The 18,702-nt window shown below is 39.8% G+C and overlaps 2 protein-coding genes across 2 annotated transcripts in view; one reads left to right on the top strand and one right to left on the bottom strand.

Moving 5' to 3' along the window:
* WDR43 (WD repeat domain 43) overlaps window positions 1-8,948 on the bottom strand; it is a 29,279-nt gene extending 20,331 nt beyond the window's left edge. Inside the window, exons 1-3 of the mRNA XM_081941879.1 lie at window positions 8,564-8,948; window positions 3,712-3,846; window positions 3,122-3,240 (exon numbers count right to left, since the gene is read on the bottom strand). Coding sequence (XP_081798005.1) covers window positions 3,122-3,240; window positions 3,712-3,846; window positions 8,564-8,866 — 557 coding nt within the window. The 5' untranslated portion in view covers window positions 8,867-8,948. The remainder of the gene's footprint in view (window positions 1-3,121; window positions 3,241-3,711; window positions 3,847-8,563) is intronic.
* Window positions 8,949-10,936: 1,988 nt separating this feature from the next.
* TRMT61B (tRNA methyltransferase 61B) lies at window positions 10,937-18,694 on the top strand. Its single transcript, XM_081940663.1, has 8 exons — window positions 10,937-11,049; window positions 11,609-12,584; window positions 13,536-13,638; window positions 14,508-14,698; window positions 14,996-15,087; window positions 17,280-17,500; window positions 18,255-18,323; window positions 18,469-18,694. The coding sequence occupies exons 2-8, from the start codon at window positions 11,778-11,780 to the stop codon at window positions 18,552-18,554; spliced, it is 1,569 nt and encodes a 522-aa protein (XP_081796789.1). The 5' UTR covers window positions 10,937-11,049; window positions 11,609-11,777; the 3' UTR covers window positions 18,555-18,694.
* The last annotated feature ends 8 nt before the right edge of the window (window positions 18,695-18,702 follow it).

Raw genomic sequence — 18,702 nt, 5'->3', positions numbered from 1 at the left:
TTATGGCTAAAAAAAAATACATATAACTCTATAAGTTGGAAACCGGGACTTTAAATGTCTAAAATCACTAAGACTTTGATTTAGAATCTAAACCCAAAATATTTCTTGAAATTGGCTACTTCTGAGCAGCCAGAAAAATTAAACCGAAGAGTGAAGGTACGTGTTAAGCTGCTTTTCCATGACAAAGCTATTTGGATAAGAAGGACATTTATAATTTTGAGAGCATGTACACACAATGACTGCCTTGGAAACTATGCTTATTCACAAAATTACTCTTATACATACCCACTCCATTTAACTAAAGGTGATGTCCTTCTCAATGTAGGGCCTTTGTAGGGCCCTAAGACATTTCTGGAAATACATGTGATACATGTGCTCTGGTAATTGTATTTCTAACATCTAGGAATGTTTTGATTCCATTTGTTATAGTTTATATCAGGGGTGGCGAATACGCGGCTCGCGAGCCGCATGCGGCTCCCGGCCAAAATAAATGAGGCTCTTTGCCTCTTATCATTATTTAGTATACTGTGGCTCGGATCGCGCGCTCCCTTTCGGAAGCTGGGGAGGTCCTTTGCAGGCAGCTAGAACGGGCTGCGCCTGCAAAGGACTTCCCCAGACTTGCTTTGAGGAGCACGGGGCGACTGAGGCTAGTTGTGAAGCCCCAAAGCCCCCACCGCCACCGGAAGAACTGCTGCCACCTCCTCCTCATCCTCCTCTAACAGGCAGCACTGCCGGATTTGCCGCCCGGCACTGCGGCTGAGATGAAGCCGCCAAAGCTCCAGCCGGCATCTCCGCGCGTGGCAGCGGCGCCTCCCCTCCGCTCGGAGCAGCTGAGCTCAGTCAGCGCTGGGTTACCCCTGCCCCCTCCTCCTCCGCCGCCGTGCTTTTGAGGAGCCATGAGGCTGCAGGAGCCAGTAGGAAGGCGGGGGGGGGGGGGAGCAGGAGAAAAAAAGCCTCATGGCTCCTCAAAAGCACGGAGGAGGGGGAGGGGGCAGAGGTAACCCAGCGCTGAGCTCAGGAACAAATCTGGTGATTCTGTTGGAGGAGGAGGAGGAGGAGGTAGCAGCAGTTATTCTGGTGGCAACTCGTACTCGTCGGCATCTTCAGCAGAAGCCCTGCCCACAATGAAGAAAGCAAAGATGGAGCAGATCCACGCAGATGACGCCGCTGCAACATGACTGGAGGAGGAATTCTGGGAGTTGAAGTCCACAAGTGTTAAAGCTGTCAGGTTTGAAGACCCCTGGGGTTTTTTTTCCCTAAAGGGTTAGGGGTGCAAGGGTCTTGTAACTTGACAGCTTTAAGAGTTGCGTGCTTCAAATGCCAGAGTTTCTGAGCCAACATTTTGGTTGCTAAGCAGGAGCGTTGTTAAGTGATACTGATATTATATAACACTTTGAATTAAGCGGGTACCTTGAAGAAACATAACTTTGAGTTTCAAATAATACTGATTTCGTTGTTGTCTTAGGTGACATCTGTGAAAAAAATTCGGGTGCTCAGGCATGAAAATGTGCCGCTCAAACACTATACTTTTCTGCTCACATCGAAAAAAAATTAGAGGGAACATTGCTTCCGGGTCTGTTTTGGCAGGTCACTGCGTGGTGTGGCTCTCTGACTCTCACAGTTTAAAATTTTGGCTCTTTTTATCGAACTTGTTCGCCACCCCCTGGTTTATATCGAGAAGTTTGAAAAATATTATGATGTGTCTACTTTCATTACCTTTAAAATATGTTAAACCAGCTCTTATTTTAACATTGAGAAATTGAAGAAAAATGTGTTTAATTCTGGACTTTTCCAACTATGTACTTACCGCGGTATTTGATAAGCTTTAATATCAGTTATTAAATTTTGACTTGAAGACAGCCTGCTCAGACAGCCAAGAGAAAATTATCCTCACTAGGTATCAGAAGTGAGTGAAACCAATTGGAAATCATCACAGCAGGGTATTTTTTACTTGAAGACCGAATTTTTGAAATTAATAAATGAAATAGGCCAGCTTGTTCAGGCAAGATTTTTGTTTTGTTTTATTCCTTATATATAACCAGTAATTTGAAGAATAATTTCTAAACAATTTCCCCCCTTTACTGATTATAAAAAGATCATAAACAGATGGTTTATATACCATCTGTTTATGATCTTTACTTTTTATAAGCAGTAAAAGAAAGGGTTCAAGTTTTAGTCCTGGGTTTTATATTACATCTCAAAAAGATGTTATCTGTAATGTGACTTTTTTCTCATGCAATTTTAAGGTATTTTGCCTTTACAAGGTAAACTATGAGCAAATATTTCTTACACCCCTACATTTAAAAATCAAGTATTAGAGTTTTAGTTCTAATAGCCCATAAGATATTTGCATATCATTACATTATAATGCAAGCTGTGTTACAGTTAATTGTTCCATTGGATTGAAAAAATTTCTAAATTTAAATAAAAGAATTGGGCTGCTGAGTAAAAATTAAGTTAGGATCCAAGCACTTTAAAAGAAAAAGCAATCAATTTTTACTAATTCAGAAATTTCCATAAGAATGTTTATGGGGATGGATGGATATGAATTTCCTCGGTGATTGCAAATGTTGTAAGTTATTTCTTTCGATTTTATTTTAATTCTGAGATTCTTAGGGACTACCTGTCTCCTGTAGTATACGCTGATCTTGTTTATCTAACACAGCTGACATGCTTCAGGGTATTCAATTAAGCTTTATCATCTGATGGGACTTAGGAAGCCTGCCTCTATCCCTCCCAGCATCCCTCCCAGACGTTTGTACTACCCCTAACCTGGCCTTGTTCAAATAAGCCTTTCAAAACTGATTCTTAATCTAGGCCTTGGGTTAGCTTGAGAGGCAGTCTCTTAATGGGATTGCTATATGTTTGATACAGTGTAAGATCTGTAATGTTATTTTCTCATTGTTTTGTAAATTTTCTTTTAATATTATTTAATAATCAAATAATATTCATTTTAGTATTTGGAGATGAAAAAACATTACACATTATTTACACATTATTTAATTCTACCTAAGATAAATTGATCTGATGATTTTCATTGTTAGTCGTGAAGTCATGTCTGATCCATTGCGACCTAGCATAACAGAAATTGGGTGACACTTATATACTAGGCCAGACTCACCATTTTACTTTACACGTCTGCACGTTCCATTCCACAATATGTTTGTCATCTGAACAGCTATATAAATAACCATTGTCCTGATGCCACCGTATGCAGTTTATTTTATTGTCATGCCCATTCTAGGTAAAAAGAAAAGTTATTAGGAAGTATGATACTTTCATCAAACCAGTTGTGACCAAAATGCTTTACAGGTGGTTCTTGACTTACAACCACCTTTAAATCCCCTAAAATTGCCCTCCCAAACTAACCCATTTGTACCACATAGAAAGACTGTAAGAGGCAAAGTCATTATCTTAAGCTGCTTTATTTCTGAAAGCACGAGTTTTACTTACACTTTATGTCTCTTAACTTCCCCCAGAAAGAAAAATATCTTTGAGTATCTTTTTTACATTGTTAATACTCCTAGCACATTGGAAGGACTAAATAAATAATTCCAACCACTTTGCTAGTGTTACCACCACTCTGTAGCCTCAGACAGATTAAAAAAAACACTGCTATCCCAGACTGATAAAACATTGCACACCTCAGCTTTTAATAACTTTAAATCAATTGTCTCTTAACAGAAAAATGTTGCTAAACATCATACTTACTAGTTTATTCTGTAATTCTCCTTTAACTGTGCTGTATAATAAAATGCCACCAACAGCAGTACCAATAGCCAAAAGATCTAACTGTTCAGCTGCTTCTACAACTTCAGATTTCCTCTTCTTCCTTTGAGGACCTTCCTATAAAATAGTTAAAATAGTCTGGATATTAAATAACTATTTTACAAGAGATATGAAATAAAAGCATATTGAAAATTAACAGGGAGTATAAACACAGAATCATCATGCCTATGTACACTTTTAAAAAGTGCTGAATTGCTCTATCAACATAATCCAAGCTCAAACCTAACAGTCATCTTTATCTTGTTAAAATCCAGCTAATATAAAGAACCTTCAATTCTGCTGAGCAAACATAAACATTCATCATGCATGATCAGTGACCATAAATATTGATTTAATCTGATATAATAACATCCTTATTAAAAGTACTTAGGCACAGTTCAAAATACTCAAATCCAGTTTTTTTCCCAAGGTGCCTTGCTTTAGTAATAGAAACAACCTATTTCTGCAACTTTAACTGTTTAATGAGTTTTTAAATAACTTCCTTTTTCTTCTTCTATATCTAACCGAGTCATCACTTCTCTTTCAGAACCTATTAATTCTTCAAGTGTATCTTTCGTAGACTCTGCTTCCTCCTGCTACTGTTTACCACAGACCTACAAGGCCCCTTTACTTCTGTGTCCCTCTGCAATGATCACTGCAAGTATATTTATCTCCTGTACATTTCAAATTAAAATTATTTCTATCTGAGTTGCAATTCCAGCTCTTTTGCTCCTACATGGTTTACTGTACATTTGGAATTAAAAACTATGGAAACCACAAGAATTCTACTTTGTAATTTCTCCAACCCATTCTGCGAAAAAAAACCTGTATCTGATTTCAGAGATCATAAACATGTATAAAAGTTCATATACACTGCTTCAAATATACCAACATTTCAAATCCAATTCAAAATTTTACCTCTAGGCTAAAATGCATAACAACAATCTGTTTCAAACATATTTCCCACTGAGTTTGACTGTTACAAACATAATTTAGTCTTCTGATTTCACATCTTGTTCATTTCAATGGCTTCTCTACTTTAATTTACATTCACATCAGAATTGCAAACCCCAACTTGAAATATATTTTCAATTGTGATTTTAAAAAATACTCAAAATGTTGTTTCACAATCACAATTCCATCCTTCCAAGGTCAGTAAAATGAGGATCCAGATTATTGGTGGCAATATGCTGAGTCTGTAAGATGCTTAGAGACAGCTGTAAAGCTGTAAAGCGGTATATAAGTCTAAGTATTGCTATAGGTAGCCCATATGATCTCTTCCTTCTGTTTCTATTTCTCTTTCCTCATCATCCTGAGGGAAGGCCTCTTTGCTACCTCCATACAATTCTTCAGTATATTTCTGCCATCCGTTCTTGATGCCTTCTTGGTACAACAGTTCTTTCCCTTGCTTGTTTTTAACTATGCCTTTATAGGCAATAAATGATGCTCAGATCTTTTTGACTTGCATAAATGCATTCCTGGTGTGACCCTTCATGTAGTCCATTTTAAACGGTTTACATTGCTCATACCCGTAAACTTCATTATCCTTCCTTGCTGCCCTCTGGAAAGCTGCAGTCTTCTTACTTCTTCCCCCTTGCCTGCTGCCTTAGCTGGTTTTCTTTGCTCAGCTGTTTTAATGGTTTCATCTGGGAGCCACTTGCACCTTTTCTCAGACTTCTTGAGTGGCAAACATTCTGCAATTCCTATAATAGTCGATTGAATTTTCTGTCACAGTTCAGGTGTCTTCTCAGCAGTGTCCAAAAGATCACACCTATTTTTCACCTCCATTGTATATGTAGTAGAGATTTATTAGTTTGATTGGTTGGTTTATTGGACTTATATGCCGCCCTTCTCCCAAAGGACTCAGGGCAGCGTAAAACATAAAAACACATATTACAAAAGTTAAAAAAAAGATTAAATAGAATATCCAAAAAACTCAACAGACATTTACAATGAGATTTAGAAATTAAATTAAAATTAAAAATTAAAATTTATAATTTATTGTATTCAGGCCAGGCCGGCTTGCTGGAAAAGCCAACTTTTTAGGGCGCGCCGGAAGGACCCGAGGTTGGGAATTATGCAAAGGTCCGGGGGCAGCTCATTCCAAAGGGAAGGCTCTCCCACATAGAAGGCTCTCCCCCTGGGGGTTGCCAGCCGACACTGCTTGGCCGACGGTATATGTAGTAGAGATTTTGGAGACATCAAACTTCTTTGGAAGCACTGCCTTTTTGATGCTGCATAATATGACATCTTTACCATCAACAGTTCATGATCTGAACCGCAATCAGCACTTGGATAGGGCATAGGAAATAGGTCAATCTGATTATGGTGAAGTCCATTTGGTGTATAAGTGGCAATTGTGCTGTTTGAACCATAGATTTGTGATCCTAAATTTGACAATTCTTGGCAAAATTGTACCGAACAATCACCTTCATCGTTTCTTTCACCTAGTATAAAACAATCAGTGATGCCTGTTGCCACTTGTTTGCCAATTTTTGCATTAAAGTCATCCAAGATGTAAATGATGCCTTTTGGGGGCACTTGTTTCAGTTTTTTGGACCAGGACATAAAAGCCCCATTTCAAGCTCTGCTGCAGAATCGTTGTGCATAGATTTGGACAATTGTGATGTTGAGGGGCTTGACGCAAATTCTGATGATCATAATTCTATCACTGACAGCTGAAAAGCTTTTTTCACTGCTTTAGCAAATTTCCTACTTACAGTAAACGCCAAACCATTTTCCCAATATCGTGTCCTGAATGTCAGTAAAGTACTCAGACTGGAAAAAAAGCCAATGTCTGACCAGAGTAACTCTAACACCAAGGAGATCAATTTCCAATCTGATCATTTCACATTTGACAATATTTAATTTACCAACCTACTCCTCTGATGCCACTAGCTGCCTCATCAACTGTGATTCCTCTTATCTATCGTTGAGTACTCTAGCTGTTTGACACTTGTTCCATAGAATTTTCTTGGTGAGTGTTTTGTGGAGTAGATCACCAGGTCTTTCTCCATTAAAATGTTAAAATGTACAGTATCTCCTAATTTTGAAAGCTGTAAGTACAATCCAACAGTAAATGAAGGCCAATATATTGACTATTTGAGACAAGTGTAATGAAAATTGCATTGTGAATACGAAATTAAAATTTTGCATTTTAATATTTGCACAAGGACTTTTTTCCGCAGGTAGCATAAACTTTGCATGCCTGAAATGACGCAGGATTTTGGATAAACTTTAAGTTCTACAACACTTTTTTTTTTAAAGTGATAATGCACAGGTAAAGTTCAAGTGAAAGAAAGTGAGATACAGGAATATGCCCTCTTTTCTTTCCATTACAATCCTTTCCTTTTCAGGAATATTTACTCAGCAAATGCTGAGCCTTTTCATTTACATGTTTAAATCCCCTTTGATAAACCAACAAGCTTCTCTCATCAGTAACAATTTACACATTTTCATTCACTTTCAAGCAACCCATATAGGATTGCAATCTCAACATAGCAGCAGTACTCCCACATTCTCACTCTATTAACAAATACTTTATTTTGCCACTTTATTTATATGTATTGAAATAAAAATAAATGCATGTTCTTGAAAAACTAAGAAGTCTGATTAATAAGCTTTAAAATATTTAAAAGCATTTTAATTGTCTGAATTTATAAACTGATATAAATAACTTTTAAATGATTTTTAGCAATTAACTCTACAGACTGAAGGAGTGAAGAAATGTAAAATCCTTTTCAAAGGCCCATATATTATATGAGCACAAATGAAGTAGATGTGTATAGTGTATCAAGAGTCAGATAGCCAACTCAGAATAATACACTCTAAATCTCTCCATCTAAATTGGAGTAGCAGAAGAGGTCACTTAGGATTACAGCTGAAACGTTGATCAAATCTAAAAGACGCCTTTAGGAACTCCAGTCTAAAACCAAAACTCACTTCTGGCCACACATTTCTGGATGGCACTAAAAGTACACATATTGCTGCAAAACGGGACCTTTGTTATGTGCCACACCAGAGTCCGATGCCAAGCCAAAGTAGAGAACAAATTGGGAAAGACAGAGGTGGCTCCCAAATCGGAAGCATAGCATGTGCTTGTAATGCTCAAATAACTAGATTTCGATGTGGCTTTCCTTTTTTTCCTAAGATCGATGCTTTTATCTTCCGAAATGTGTACGAAAGCCCCCCCCCCCCCGCTGGGGAGGAAGAAAGAGAACTAAATCCCCTTTTGAGAGGGGTGAGGCCGTCAAGTCAGGGGTGGCGTGAACCCTGACGCATTTCAAAGCAGCAGCGTCTTCTCCTTTTCTGCTCTTCAAGCCTCCATGCGTCGGGTGGGGGCGGAGCCAGGAAGAGCACACATGTGCAGCTTCGGCCCTGAAGAATCTCGGTGGGGGAAACCGGGGGGGGGGGGTTCGGGGCTGCTTTGAGGAGAGGCCCGAGGCGACGGAATGGCGGGGGAAAGAGTTGCCAGCAGATCCGTCCACGGGCGCTCCTCCGTCTCTAAGAAAAAAGCAGAGCGCTGCTGCGAAGGTCCCAATCGCACGTGGCTCCAATTTGCACACGAAGGGGGGGGGCTGTGATTTTATCTCAATTAGGAGGTTTGGAAGGGGGGAAAAAACCCCACACCACCATCGTCTTTTCTCCCACTCCACCCCCGCCGCCCTCAGTGACAGGCCCGCTTCGCTGCTGGGCATGGGGGCTTCCACATGGTCGGGAATAAGGCCCAGGCCCAGCAAACGCAAGCCAGGCGACGGTGCCGCTGCTGCGCTGGGCAAGCCCACCCTTTGAATACCTTGTTGGGAGGCGGTCGGCCTCCTCCGACGGCCGGCGGTGCCCAGGCCAGGCAGGTACAAGCGGCGCTGAGGTGGGCAGAGGGCACGTACTCGTGATGGAGGCGGCTACTGGCCGTCTCCCACACGCGAAGCCGCCCGTCGGGCCCAGAGAGAGCCAGCAAGCGCCGCTCGTGGGGAGAAAAGGCACAGGGGCTTCCTGTCACGTAGATGGGGCTCTCGAAGGCCGCCGCCTGCTCCCGCTCGCCCGCCGAAGCGCCTTTTCCTCGCCCTCCTCTTGCTGGTGCTGCTGCCGCCGCGGCCATGGCGCTCGCTGCAGGCCCGGCCCTCTCTGCTCCCAGCAGGGCAGGCGCGCAGCCACGTGGTCGGCCTTCCCCACGAGCATGCGCACTCGCAACCTCCGACGCGCTGCAGTACGTCATCTTCACGTTTCAAAGGCTTGAGGGTTGACGTCGGGAGGCTGTTTCTGTAGCCTCCGGCTGATGAACCTATCGGCTTCCTTCCAAAAATGAATTCGCCCAAGAATGGAGCAACACAGCTGGAAGCCGATTTAGAAATCAGGGCAAGCCTCATATTTGAATTGGGCTGCTGAAATCCGACTGTAATTGTTCACAGCGTTTCATCGTAATAAGACAAGAGTCCCCAAACTTGGCAACTTTAAGACTTGTGGACTTCAACTCCCAGAATTCTCCAGCCAGCTATGCTGCTGGAGAACTCTGGGAGTTGAAGTCCACAAGTCTTAAAGTTGCCAAGTTTGAAGACCTCTAATAAGACCTCAGTTACAATCGGCCGAAACCAGCTGGCTGCGGAATTCTGGGAGTTGAAGTCCACAGATCTTAAAAGGAGCCTCCGTTGAGAAGAGCTGTTTGGGTGCTCTCTTGAGTTTGATTGTTTTCTGGCCGACATTTTACCTTAGGCTGAAACGTCTGCAAGAAGAGAATTAATTCAAAGAGCACGAAAGACTTAAAAGCACTCTTCTAAACGATCAGCAATATGGAGAAATAAAGATGTGAAGGAAGACAATGCAAATGTATTGATGGTTCCACAAACCAGCCACGTTTCTCCAAGTTGCCTATTTTTGTTAGTCCTAAATTCATTTGTTTGCAATAAATACCAGGGATGTGTAAATCCCAATTGGTGGTATGAATATGAGTAAACGCTGACAGGAATGTACTTTAATTCCATGTTCTGTCCACTGTATCATAGTGGAACTGTTCATCCTTTAGGTCTGTAAAATATCCTTTCACATTTAAAATGTACTATTCATGTTATTTCTTTATTCTTAAGAAATAACAGATAGCACACTTTAAATTCCTTAATAGCTCATTTACTCTTTCTGCATTTATATGTATACACACACACACAAAAAAAAATATATTCCTTTTTAAAGAACTTTTTAAGCTGTAAGTTAAAGCTGAGTTAAAGCTGAAAAAGTGCATCTTTTTCTTGATTAAGATTTACAAAATATAGAATCACATAAATAATTCTAGACTCTTTTCAGGAATAGATAAAGTTTATATTGTATTTATTAATTGGAAATTAAATATTATGGACCCAATCCTTTAAAAAGACAGCAGGCAGGTAAATACCATCCAATTAGCCTTCTAGTTATTTCTTCTAAACGTTATGCTCATCTTTTGACTAAATTGCATGATTGGGAGAAATATTTTTTTTCCACCCAAAACAGGCAAGATTTATAAAGCACAGTGAATTATTGTGCCACTCCTAAAGGCTTTTATCCAGAAATATACCAACAGACATACAAAGCAACTCTGTCTCATTCATCAGTTTTACTTCTGCCTTTGACTCAATTAGGTCTCAATTATGAGGAGAAAATTGTTGACAGACATCTATAGGTATCTTTTAATCTTTTCACAATGGAATTACATGCTGTGCCCAGAGTAAGAATAAGAACTGCAAGGCTCTTTGTTACATTTCATTTCAACGGAGTTGAGGAGTCAATCAGAGCTCATTGACTTCTTTCTTTCTTTTTTGCATCAATTACGTCAATTCAGTGGCCATAGATATATATGATAGATAGACAGACAGACAGACAATTTTTAACCAGGCACATAGATTAGCATGTAAGGCTTTATTGAGTCTCTGCACTGAGTGTCAAATTTCCTTTATACAGTCAGTAGTTGGACTACACACAAGCAGGGTGTGTGTGTGGGTGGGTGGGTGTAATTAGCCTTCTAAATAAACAAATCAATCATGGGAAAATCGAAAAAGAAAATGGGACGAGAGGCAGTAGAAGAATTAAGAAAATGGGACGAGAGACAGTAGAAGAATTAAGACACATCCCAACACGATTTCTATAGAGAACCACGTGAGACTAAGCCGGCGCAGGGCATATGCATCATCCCTTGTGCTTTTTCTCTCCACGGGGCTAAGATCTAATGGTTTTATACCTCAATATCCGGTTCTCAATTGCAGTTAACAGGTCTCCATATGCGGGCAGGACCACTATAAATACGTAAAACTTAAGGTAACAAGATAAAATGCTTAACGTTTAGTTGTTGGTTAGGTCTAAAAGCAGAAGGCAAGTATCGCTACTCCGGCAGGTTATGCATAGGTTGTTCAAACGAAAGAAAATGTTGAGTTTGTTCTATTTCCTCCATTCTGAGGATCCGCGTACTGTAATTTAGATTCGTTCTTGGGAAATACTGGAACACGGTTCTTAGAGTATTACTGTGTGAAATTCAGCAGGCAGATTTTCCCGTCACGGGGATGCAGCTAGTAGTGAAGAATGCAAAGCCAGTTAAACCTCTGCTTCTCTTGGGAAACGACAGAGGGGCAGAATTGAAGGGGTACTGAGAGAATCAGTATCTCAGAGAAGTGTCTCATTTGTTCCAAACCTCATAGCGAACGACATCCTTTCATCCGCCTCCTTTCGCTTAGTATTTCCATTAATATGTACCCTCCCTGCCTTCAGCACTTCCCCCCTCCCCCAATTGAGGAGTCCATTCATAACCGGAAGCTGAAGGGAAAACCTACGGTAGATCTTCGGAAAGGCCCTTTTGACTGGATTGTGATTGGCTCCGCAGCTCGCCCGGGAAGAAAAAACTCCCGTCTGTATCCTGTTTGCCTTGCAACCAGCATGGTACCTTTGGCAGAGTGGTAGAACGGCGCGGGTTCCATTAAGCCAAGCGCAAAATAGAAGAAAGCGATTGGTGAATTGGCGGCAACTGCTCTCCTCGAAGCACTGAAGCACTGATGGCCTGCTGCTGGCAAAGGCTGGGTCTGGGGGCATCGCAAGGGAGGACTTGGGCATCGCTCCGGACCAAGTTGAGAGAGGATCGACCCTTACGCGACGCCGGGAGAAAAGGGCTGTACCTCCGGGCTGGGGTGCCAGGGATGGTCATCGGTCATTCCAAAGCGTACCGGCACCAGCTGCAAGAAAAGCCCACAGTTGGTTCCCAAGGCGTTAGTCGCCGGGTGTCTTCTACCTCCGCTGGCGACGGAGACGAAGGGGAGAAATTCCCAGAACAGGTTAGCCCTAAATCTCAGCCGGACTCCTTTAGGTTGACGGAGACGAGCAGGGCTTGGAGAGGGTCGCTATCGCCCTTAGAAAGGCTGAGCCGGATGGTTCCCCCCGAGCTCCTCTCGCCGGAGATCAGAGCTCTGAGAAGCGCGGAGGGGAAGGAATCCAAGTCTCAGGAATGCGAAACGGGCGTCGCAGAGGAAGGAGTCTTTCCTGGAGCAGATTCCCAGCTGGATCGAGGCTCGCTGGCCGAGAAAAGTAAAAATGCGCCTTCGAGGAATTGTCCCTTCCGAGTTGGGGAGCTGATTCTAATAGAGGGTCATCGAAAACACGGCTCGAAATGGAAGATCCAGTGTCTGCTCACTGATACAGGAATGTGTAATACTAATTTGGGTTTCATTAGATTCTCTGAAATCGTAGGCAGACTGCCCGGACAGCTGTTCCAAACGTCCCAGGGTAAAATCTTGCTGATTCGGAGGCCATCCTTAGAAGAATATGTGCTGCTAATGGATCGAAAGCCTTCCATCATCTCTCCGAAGGTATATATTAATTGTTCGGCACTCCCCAATTCCCATTATGGGGACTGATAAGTATGTTACCGTTACCGTTGTTTCAACCGGCTCCACTGAGATCTTGTGGGCTCATTTTCAAAATAGAATTGATAAAATAGACTTTTGGCTTCTTAGGACCCAACAAGACCCAATCCCACCTAATCTTTTATGCCTCTATATTTCCTATTTCTTTCCTTGGCTATCACATCAGACTTTCCCCATATTTTTAGACCCCCTCTTGTATGATTCCCTTTGTAGCCCAATAAGCCTTTCTGGACTGGGAAATTGTGGGAGCTAAAGTCCAGACACATTAAAGTTGCTGAGGTTGAGAAATACTGCAATAGTAAGGTCAAAACTGATAGAAAACGAAGCACCTTTAGTGCTTCATCTTATCATTAAGGCATCCTCCCCCAACTTGGACATTCTTCAGACATTTGGACTTTCCTTCCTCCCAGAATTGTCCAGCCAGCATAGCAATTGCTGAGAATTCAGAGTTGATCTATTTATTTGGAAAATACCTGGGCTAATTTAGACTATAAGGTAATTTAGACTGCAAGGTTGACTCAGCCTTCCATCTTTCTGAGTTCGGTAAAATGAGGACCCAGATTGTTGGGGGAAATATGCTGACTCTGTAAACCCCTTAGAGAGGCTGTAGAGCACTGTGAAGTGGTATATAAGTCTAAGTGCTATTGCTATAAACAGAAATTGTAGTGGAACCTCCAGATTCTGGTCGGAATTACTTCTGTGATTATATATATAAGATTATACTCACTTCTGTTCTCTGCAGGAATTGCGTGTGAACATCTGCCACAGCTGCTGTTGTTATACTGAATATTAATTTGATCTGCATTGAAACTGGACAGACTAAAGAAACATCCCTCTCAATACTACTTGAATAGTAGCTTTAAAATATGTCATCTTTGTTCTTTTAACCTATAGGATGCCAATACAATGCTGCTATTAATGGATATCACACAAGGGGACATAGTATTAGAAGCTGGTTCTGGTTCTGGCAGCATGAGTTTATTTCTATCAAAAGCAGGTAAAATGACAGTTTTTGAACAGGGTTTTCATTATTGGTGTCAGCTGACAGAGTTTCCATCTTTTATTGTTTCTTTACACTAAATCAGACTTTTTAACATCTTAATGTATACAAATCCTCATCTTTTGTCAGGTTTCAGGCAGAAAAAAATGTATTTCATTCCTGTCACTTTATCAATTTAGTAGGAAGCAGGGGTTAAGACCAGGATTTCCAGCAGATTCTATTCTTCATAGCTATCAAATAATTCTGATAATGCAGTACAAATTGTTGGGTTATGCCTTAGGTATTTTGATATGTAATCCATCGTTCATGTTTAGTATGTTGGCTGAATATGCCACTATAATGCTGTTTGAAATAAGTAGAAAATTATGCGCCTCTTGGTGATAAAGCAACATTTGAAATATGAGGAAATGTTTTACAGATAATACTGTTATGCAATTATTGGATTCTGTTTATATGACTTTTCTAAGTTATTTCTGTCTGAAACTTTCACATGTTTCCTTCTGTTTATTTGTCATCTTTTTTTCTTACCAGTGCTACAGTTTGGTGAAATACAACAGCTCCCTAAGGGCTGAAGAAGGGTGAATAATTTCAAGAGTAGTGGAAAAACTTGCCATCATGCAGATATTATGCTGATGGATTATTTTACTATATATCACCATGAGGACCCCTTAACAACTATGGGTTGTTGACTAGTAGCTAGTCAAAGGTGAATGGTAGGGCAGCTAAAATTAGGAAAGACGGGTATGGGAGGAAATATAAGTCAAACAGGAAGAAGAGTCAAACAGGAAGAGAGTGGTGGTAGATCTTGGGTTTTCCCTGCAGGAGGCTATTTATAAAAATAAATCAACTTGATTATCTGTTTCCAGTTGGGTCACAAGGACATGTAATAAGTTATGAAATCCAAAAACAACATCACAAATTGGCAGAGAAGAATTTTTGGCAGTGGTGCAATGCATGGAAAACAGGACATGGTAAAAAGTGGCCAAATAATGTGAATTTCATTAATCAAGATATTTTGACTGCAGCTGAGGATTTGAAATCTGTAACACTTGATGCTGTAAGTATTGTATTTATTTTCTTAAAGTCAGAATTTCCTTTTCAAAGTGGCTTGGGGACTTAAAACAGATAATACCATTAGCACTATAAGCAAACATCTTTAGTTTTATCATCAACTCATAATCCAGCCAGTCTGACATTATGGTTTGTAAGTGTATGCTGCTAAAAACATTGATATACTTTATGCTAAAAACAGATTCACTGTCACAAGTCTTATAGTACAAATACTCATTAAAATCAACAGTAAAACCTGTTGCATTTTACTTCAGTATTAATGTTTTTCTTTCCCTTTCGATAGGTAGTTCTGGACATGCTTTCTCCTCAGAATGCTTTGCCTGCAATTTTCCCAAGTCTTAAACAAGGGGGAGTCTGTGTTGTATACTTTGCAAAGTAAGTATTCATTCCTTAAATCTCCAGGTTTTGCTTTGAGTGCTTAGAAAGTACAATTGTGAAAAATATTTGAAACTTTATTTCATGCATGAATGAATCACCTCTTTCAAACTTTTCAAGCAAACAAATATTTTGCCAGTCTAATATACTGCCTTAAAGCTGCACCTCATTGCTTTATGTATGTATACATACAGGGCCATTTCAATGTTGCAGGAAAAAAATGCAGCAAAGTGGCTGTGATGCATGTGTATATGAAATCAAATAGGAACAGAAATTGCATGAAATGTTTTCATTAGGCTAATTATACCCAGTTCTTTTAACAAATCTTTAGGCTTTAACCTTCAATCCCCTTGCCATCTTGGTTGATTATTTTTCACCTTGAAGACCTCTTCTTTAAGCCCCTTCTTTTTCAGTCTGTATATTAACTCAATATTCAGGTGGTCTGTCTCATGTTATTAACCTCCAATATTAGCAGATTGTGCAATTGCAGCTTTGTAAAATGCAGACATGTTCTTTTATCTGTTTCCCAGTTGAGAATGAGAAGGGAGTTATTGTTGTTTTGGCTTCCTTTTATGTAAAGGAAGAGTTTGTAATTAAAATTAAAAATATTCTTACAACAATACTATAGGATGTATGTATGCCAATTAATGAGATTCCAATACAGCAGACATGAACTACAAATATCTTGGAGTGAAATAGCAGGCGTCTTTATCTTGAAGAACACAAGAAAAGGCTAGTACTGTTCAACATTGCTCCTTGACTATGTTGTTTTCTCTTCAAAGGGAACACACTTTATTCCTGCAATGTCTTCTTCTTAAGGTTATTTCTTAGCTTCTTTATGGTGCTCAGATTTGTTCTTTTTCAGAATTTAATATCCTGCAAACTGTTCAGTCCAAGTGTATAGGACTTAAATTACAGTTCCAAGATGAAGTAAGAATGCTGCCTTAGAAAGAAGTTTGGTTTCTATGTGTGCCACAGCTTGGCACTATCCTATTAATTTGTAATTAATTTCTTCCTTGGAGGTATCCCCCCCCCCCACAATTGGTTCTCAGCTACTGTTTCAAATCAACTTGGCTGAAAAGCGCTAATAGCAAACCCATCCTTAGGTCTCTTTTGAGAGCCCTTCCCATTAGTTCACCTCATGTTATTTGTAGAATGGCAGCCTCAAGAAGAAGACCTGACATGACCAGCAGCTGCCTCACCTAGAGCCAGACCCGGCATGTCAAGCTGCGGTATAAAATAGCAAAGGTCAGCAGGACGTAGCAAGGCCTACGGAACATAGGGTGTAAGGGCATCTTGGGCTTTGCACTGTGACACTAGGGTGGCTAGAGTTACACAGAGCTTGAGGAAGCACTTCTTGGTAGCATTGGGAGTGAAAGAGAGGACCTGAGGTGGGAGCACCCAGATGAACCTTCTGAAGCCCCAACACCACCACTTCTCCACTGGGCAGAAGAGCCAAAAAGGCAGAGGGGGAGCTAAGCAAATGAGAGGACTTGAAAAGGAGACAGAGAAGGCAGACCCTTAACTCACCAAGGATTAGGGCTGGGAAGACCAAACTGAGAATTGTTTGAATCAGGGTTGGTCTTCACCTAATGACCAATGGGTTTGGTTAACAGCTGCAATGGGGACTGCTGGGATTATTTATGGCCATATCACTTAGTAATAGAAATTCCAGTTCCAATTACTGCCATAACTAAAGGACTACCTATACTTAGATTTCAAATATAAGAAAAAAACATCAATATTATAAGATATAATAATGGAACACTCTACTGATAGAAGTTGTGGATTCTCCATCTAGTTAATCACCTCTCAAGACTGGTTTAATTAGTTTTCTGCACATTTCAGTTTGGAATGGATGATCCTTATGGTTCCTTCCAATTCTATAATTCTGTCTTTGACCAAAGTGACAAGTAAGGTTGAAACATCATGATAAGATGTGATTTAACCATTGTTTAGTAAACCATAATGACTGACTTTACATGATAGTTTAAGCAAACGCAAATAATTCACATTATGACTTAACATGTTGTATGTCTAAGTTGTATCAACATTACTGAAAAATGAATGTCACTAATAACAGTGATACCATATTGAATAAATATGCATTAAAATTGGGCTACAAAATTAATCCTAAAATACATTTTTAGAAATTCATTTGCAATATACATAATTGTTTATTTTTCTACGAGTATCACTCAGGTTATTGAATTGATGGAAGCTATCCGGATCAGAAAATTAGCCCTTTTTTGTGAAAAGGTTTTGGAAGTTACGCATAGAGATTGGCTAATATGCCCATCTACATGGGAAAAGAGAGATGTTCTTAAAAACATAGCATCTGAACTAAACATCAACGATGAAACTGTTTGTCATTATGAAAATGATGTTTCTGCTGAAGAGACAGGAAATGAAGGTAGGAAATAAATTGGGTTCTTTGTGATAACTGAAATATTGTAACTTAGTGATATGTTTTGTTCAGAAGCGGTAGGTTGGATTTATGCATACTAAATCACGTTTACTTAACTGTAGTTTGCTGAATAAACAACAACTTTCTTGAATCACACATGAAAGAACTATGGAGACCTAAATGGTCTCTGAGCATGGCTGTTTGCTTGCAGACATTTAATTACCTAACTAGGTAATATCAGTGCTAGCGAGTCTGAAGTTTGTTCCCTGTTTCTATACAGAGCTTGTTGCCGTACCAGTGTTGGTGGAGATGTAGTTTGTCTCCTTGGTAGTTCTTTGATTAGAATATTGTTTTTTGTTTGCTTGATTGTTTGCCTGGTGTTAATTCCTGCTTTTATGAGTCTTGGTTGCCAGAGGATATGGATGTGCTCTACACCTTTTGTTTCCATCTTAGCTTTTGGTTGTCTCTTTTGAATAGTGTGTAAATATGGCTTATTTCTCTGTGTCTATTGATGGTTGATTTGTCTAAATACCAATGTCTGATCATTGCTTTCCTTCAGGGATGACAATATGAAATAAAATTCATGTCCTCCTCTTATGGGAAAAGAAAGAAACAGGGAAAGTTGCTAAGGTTTCCAGAGCTGGAGGGGGGGGGGATGAGAATTGACACAGAGATGAGAAGTTCGATAGGAGATTTGTTTCAAGAACAAATTTGAATTAAAGAATTTTGGTCATTTATATATTTTATTTTATCTCAACAGCTCTTGCTTCTGCCAATATAAGAACACCTTATGTTGCTAAACCTTTCCCACATCAAGTTAATCACACAGGTAAGAATGACTTAGCAAAAATGTTATAAGCTATACATTTCATTATTACTGTTTTTCATAAGCACTGTGAAAGCATTTTTAGAATGAATAATAAAACAAAATGCTAATGACTGTTAAACATTAGTTTTTCTCCCCTTTCATATAGTATTCCTTGTCAAGCTGAGGAAATTTAATTCACTAAATCCAAACACTGCTCCAGATGGTATGTGCCAATTTGAAGACTGTACTTAATCAGAAATAACACATTAGAAGAAATTTTCTTTGATATGAGTATGATTTGGGAAACAACGGATGTGTTTACATTGACTAAGATGCAGTATGTTTTAATGTGTTTAACAAATAAAAGAAATAAAAGAAATTTAGATAACAAATATTTTGA

Source organism: Natrix helvetica (genome assembly GCF_964273705.1).
Source record: "Natrix helvetica genome assembly, chromosome: 2".
NCBI classification, from domain to species: domain Eukaryota; kingdom Metazoa; phylum Chordata; class Lepidosauria; order Squamata; family Natricidae; genus Natrix; species Natrix helvetica.
This window is presented reverse-complemented; position numbering and strand designations above follow the sequence as displayed.

Bases quoted from the DNA above. Each gene is read 5' to 3' on its own strand.
- TRMT61B (XM_081940663.1), top strand. From the start codon at position 11,778: ATGGCCTGCTGCTGGCAAAGGCTGGGTCTGGGGGCATCGCAAGGGAGG. The intron at 14,699-14,995 runs GTAAGTATTGTA...CCCTTTCGATAG, and splicing joins AATCTGTAACACTTGATGCT to GTAGTTCTGGACATGCTTTC. The intron at 15,088-17,279 runs GTAAGTATTCAT...TTTTTCTACGAG, and splicing joins TGTGTTGTATACTTTGCAAA to TATCACTCAGGTTATTGAAT.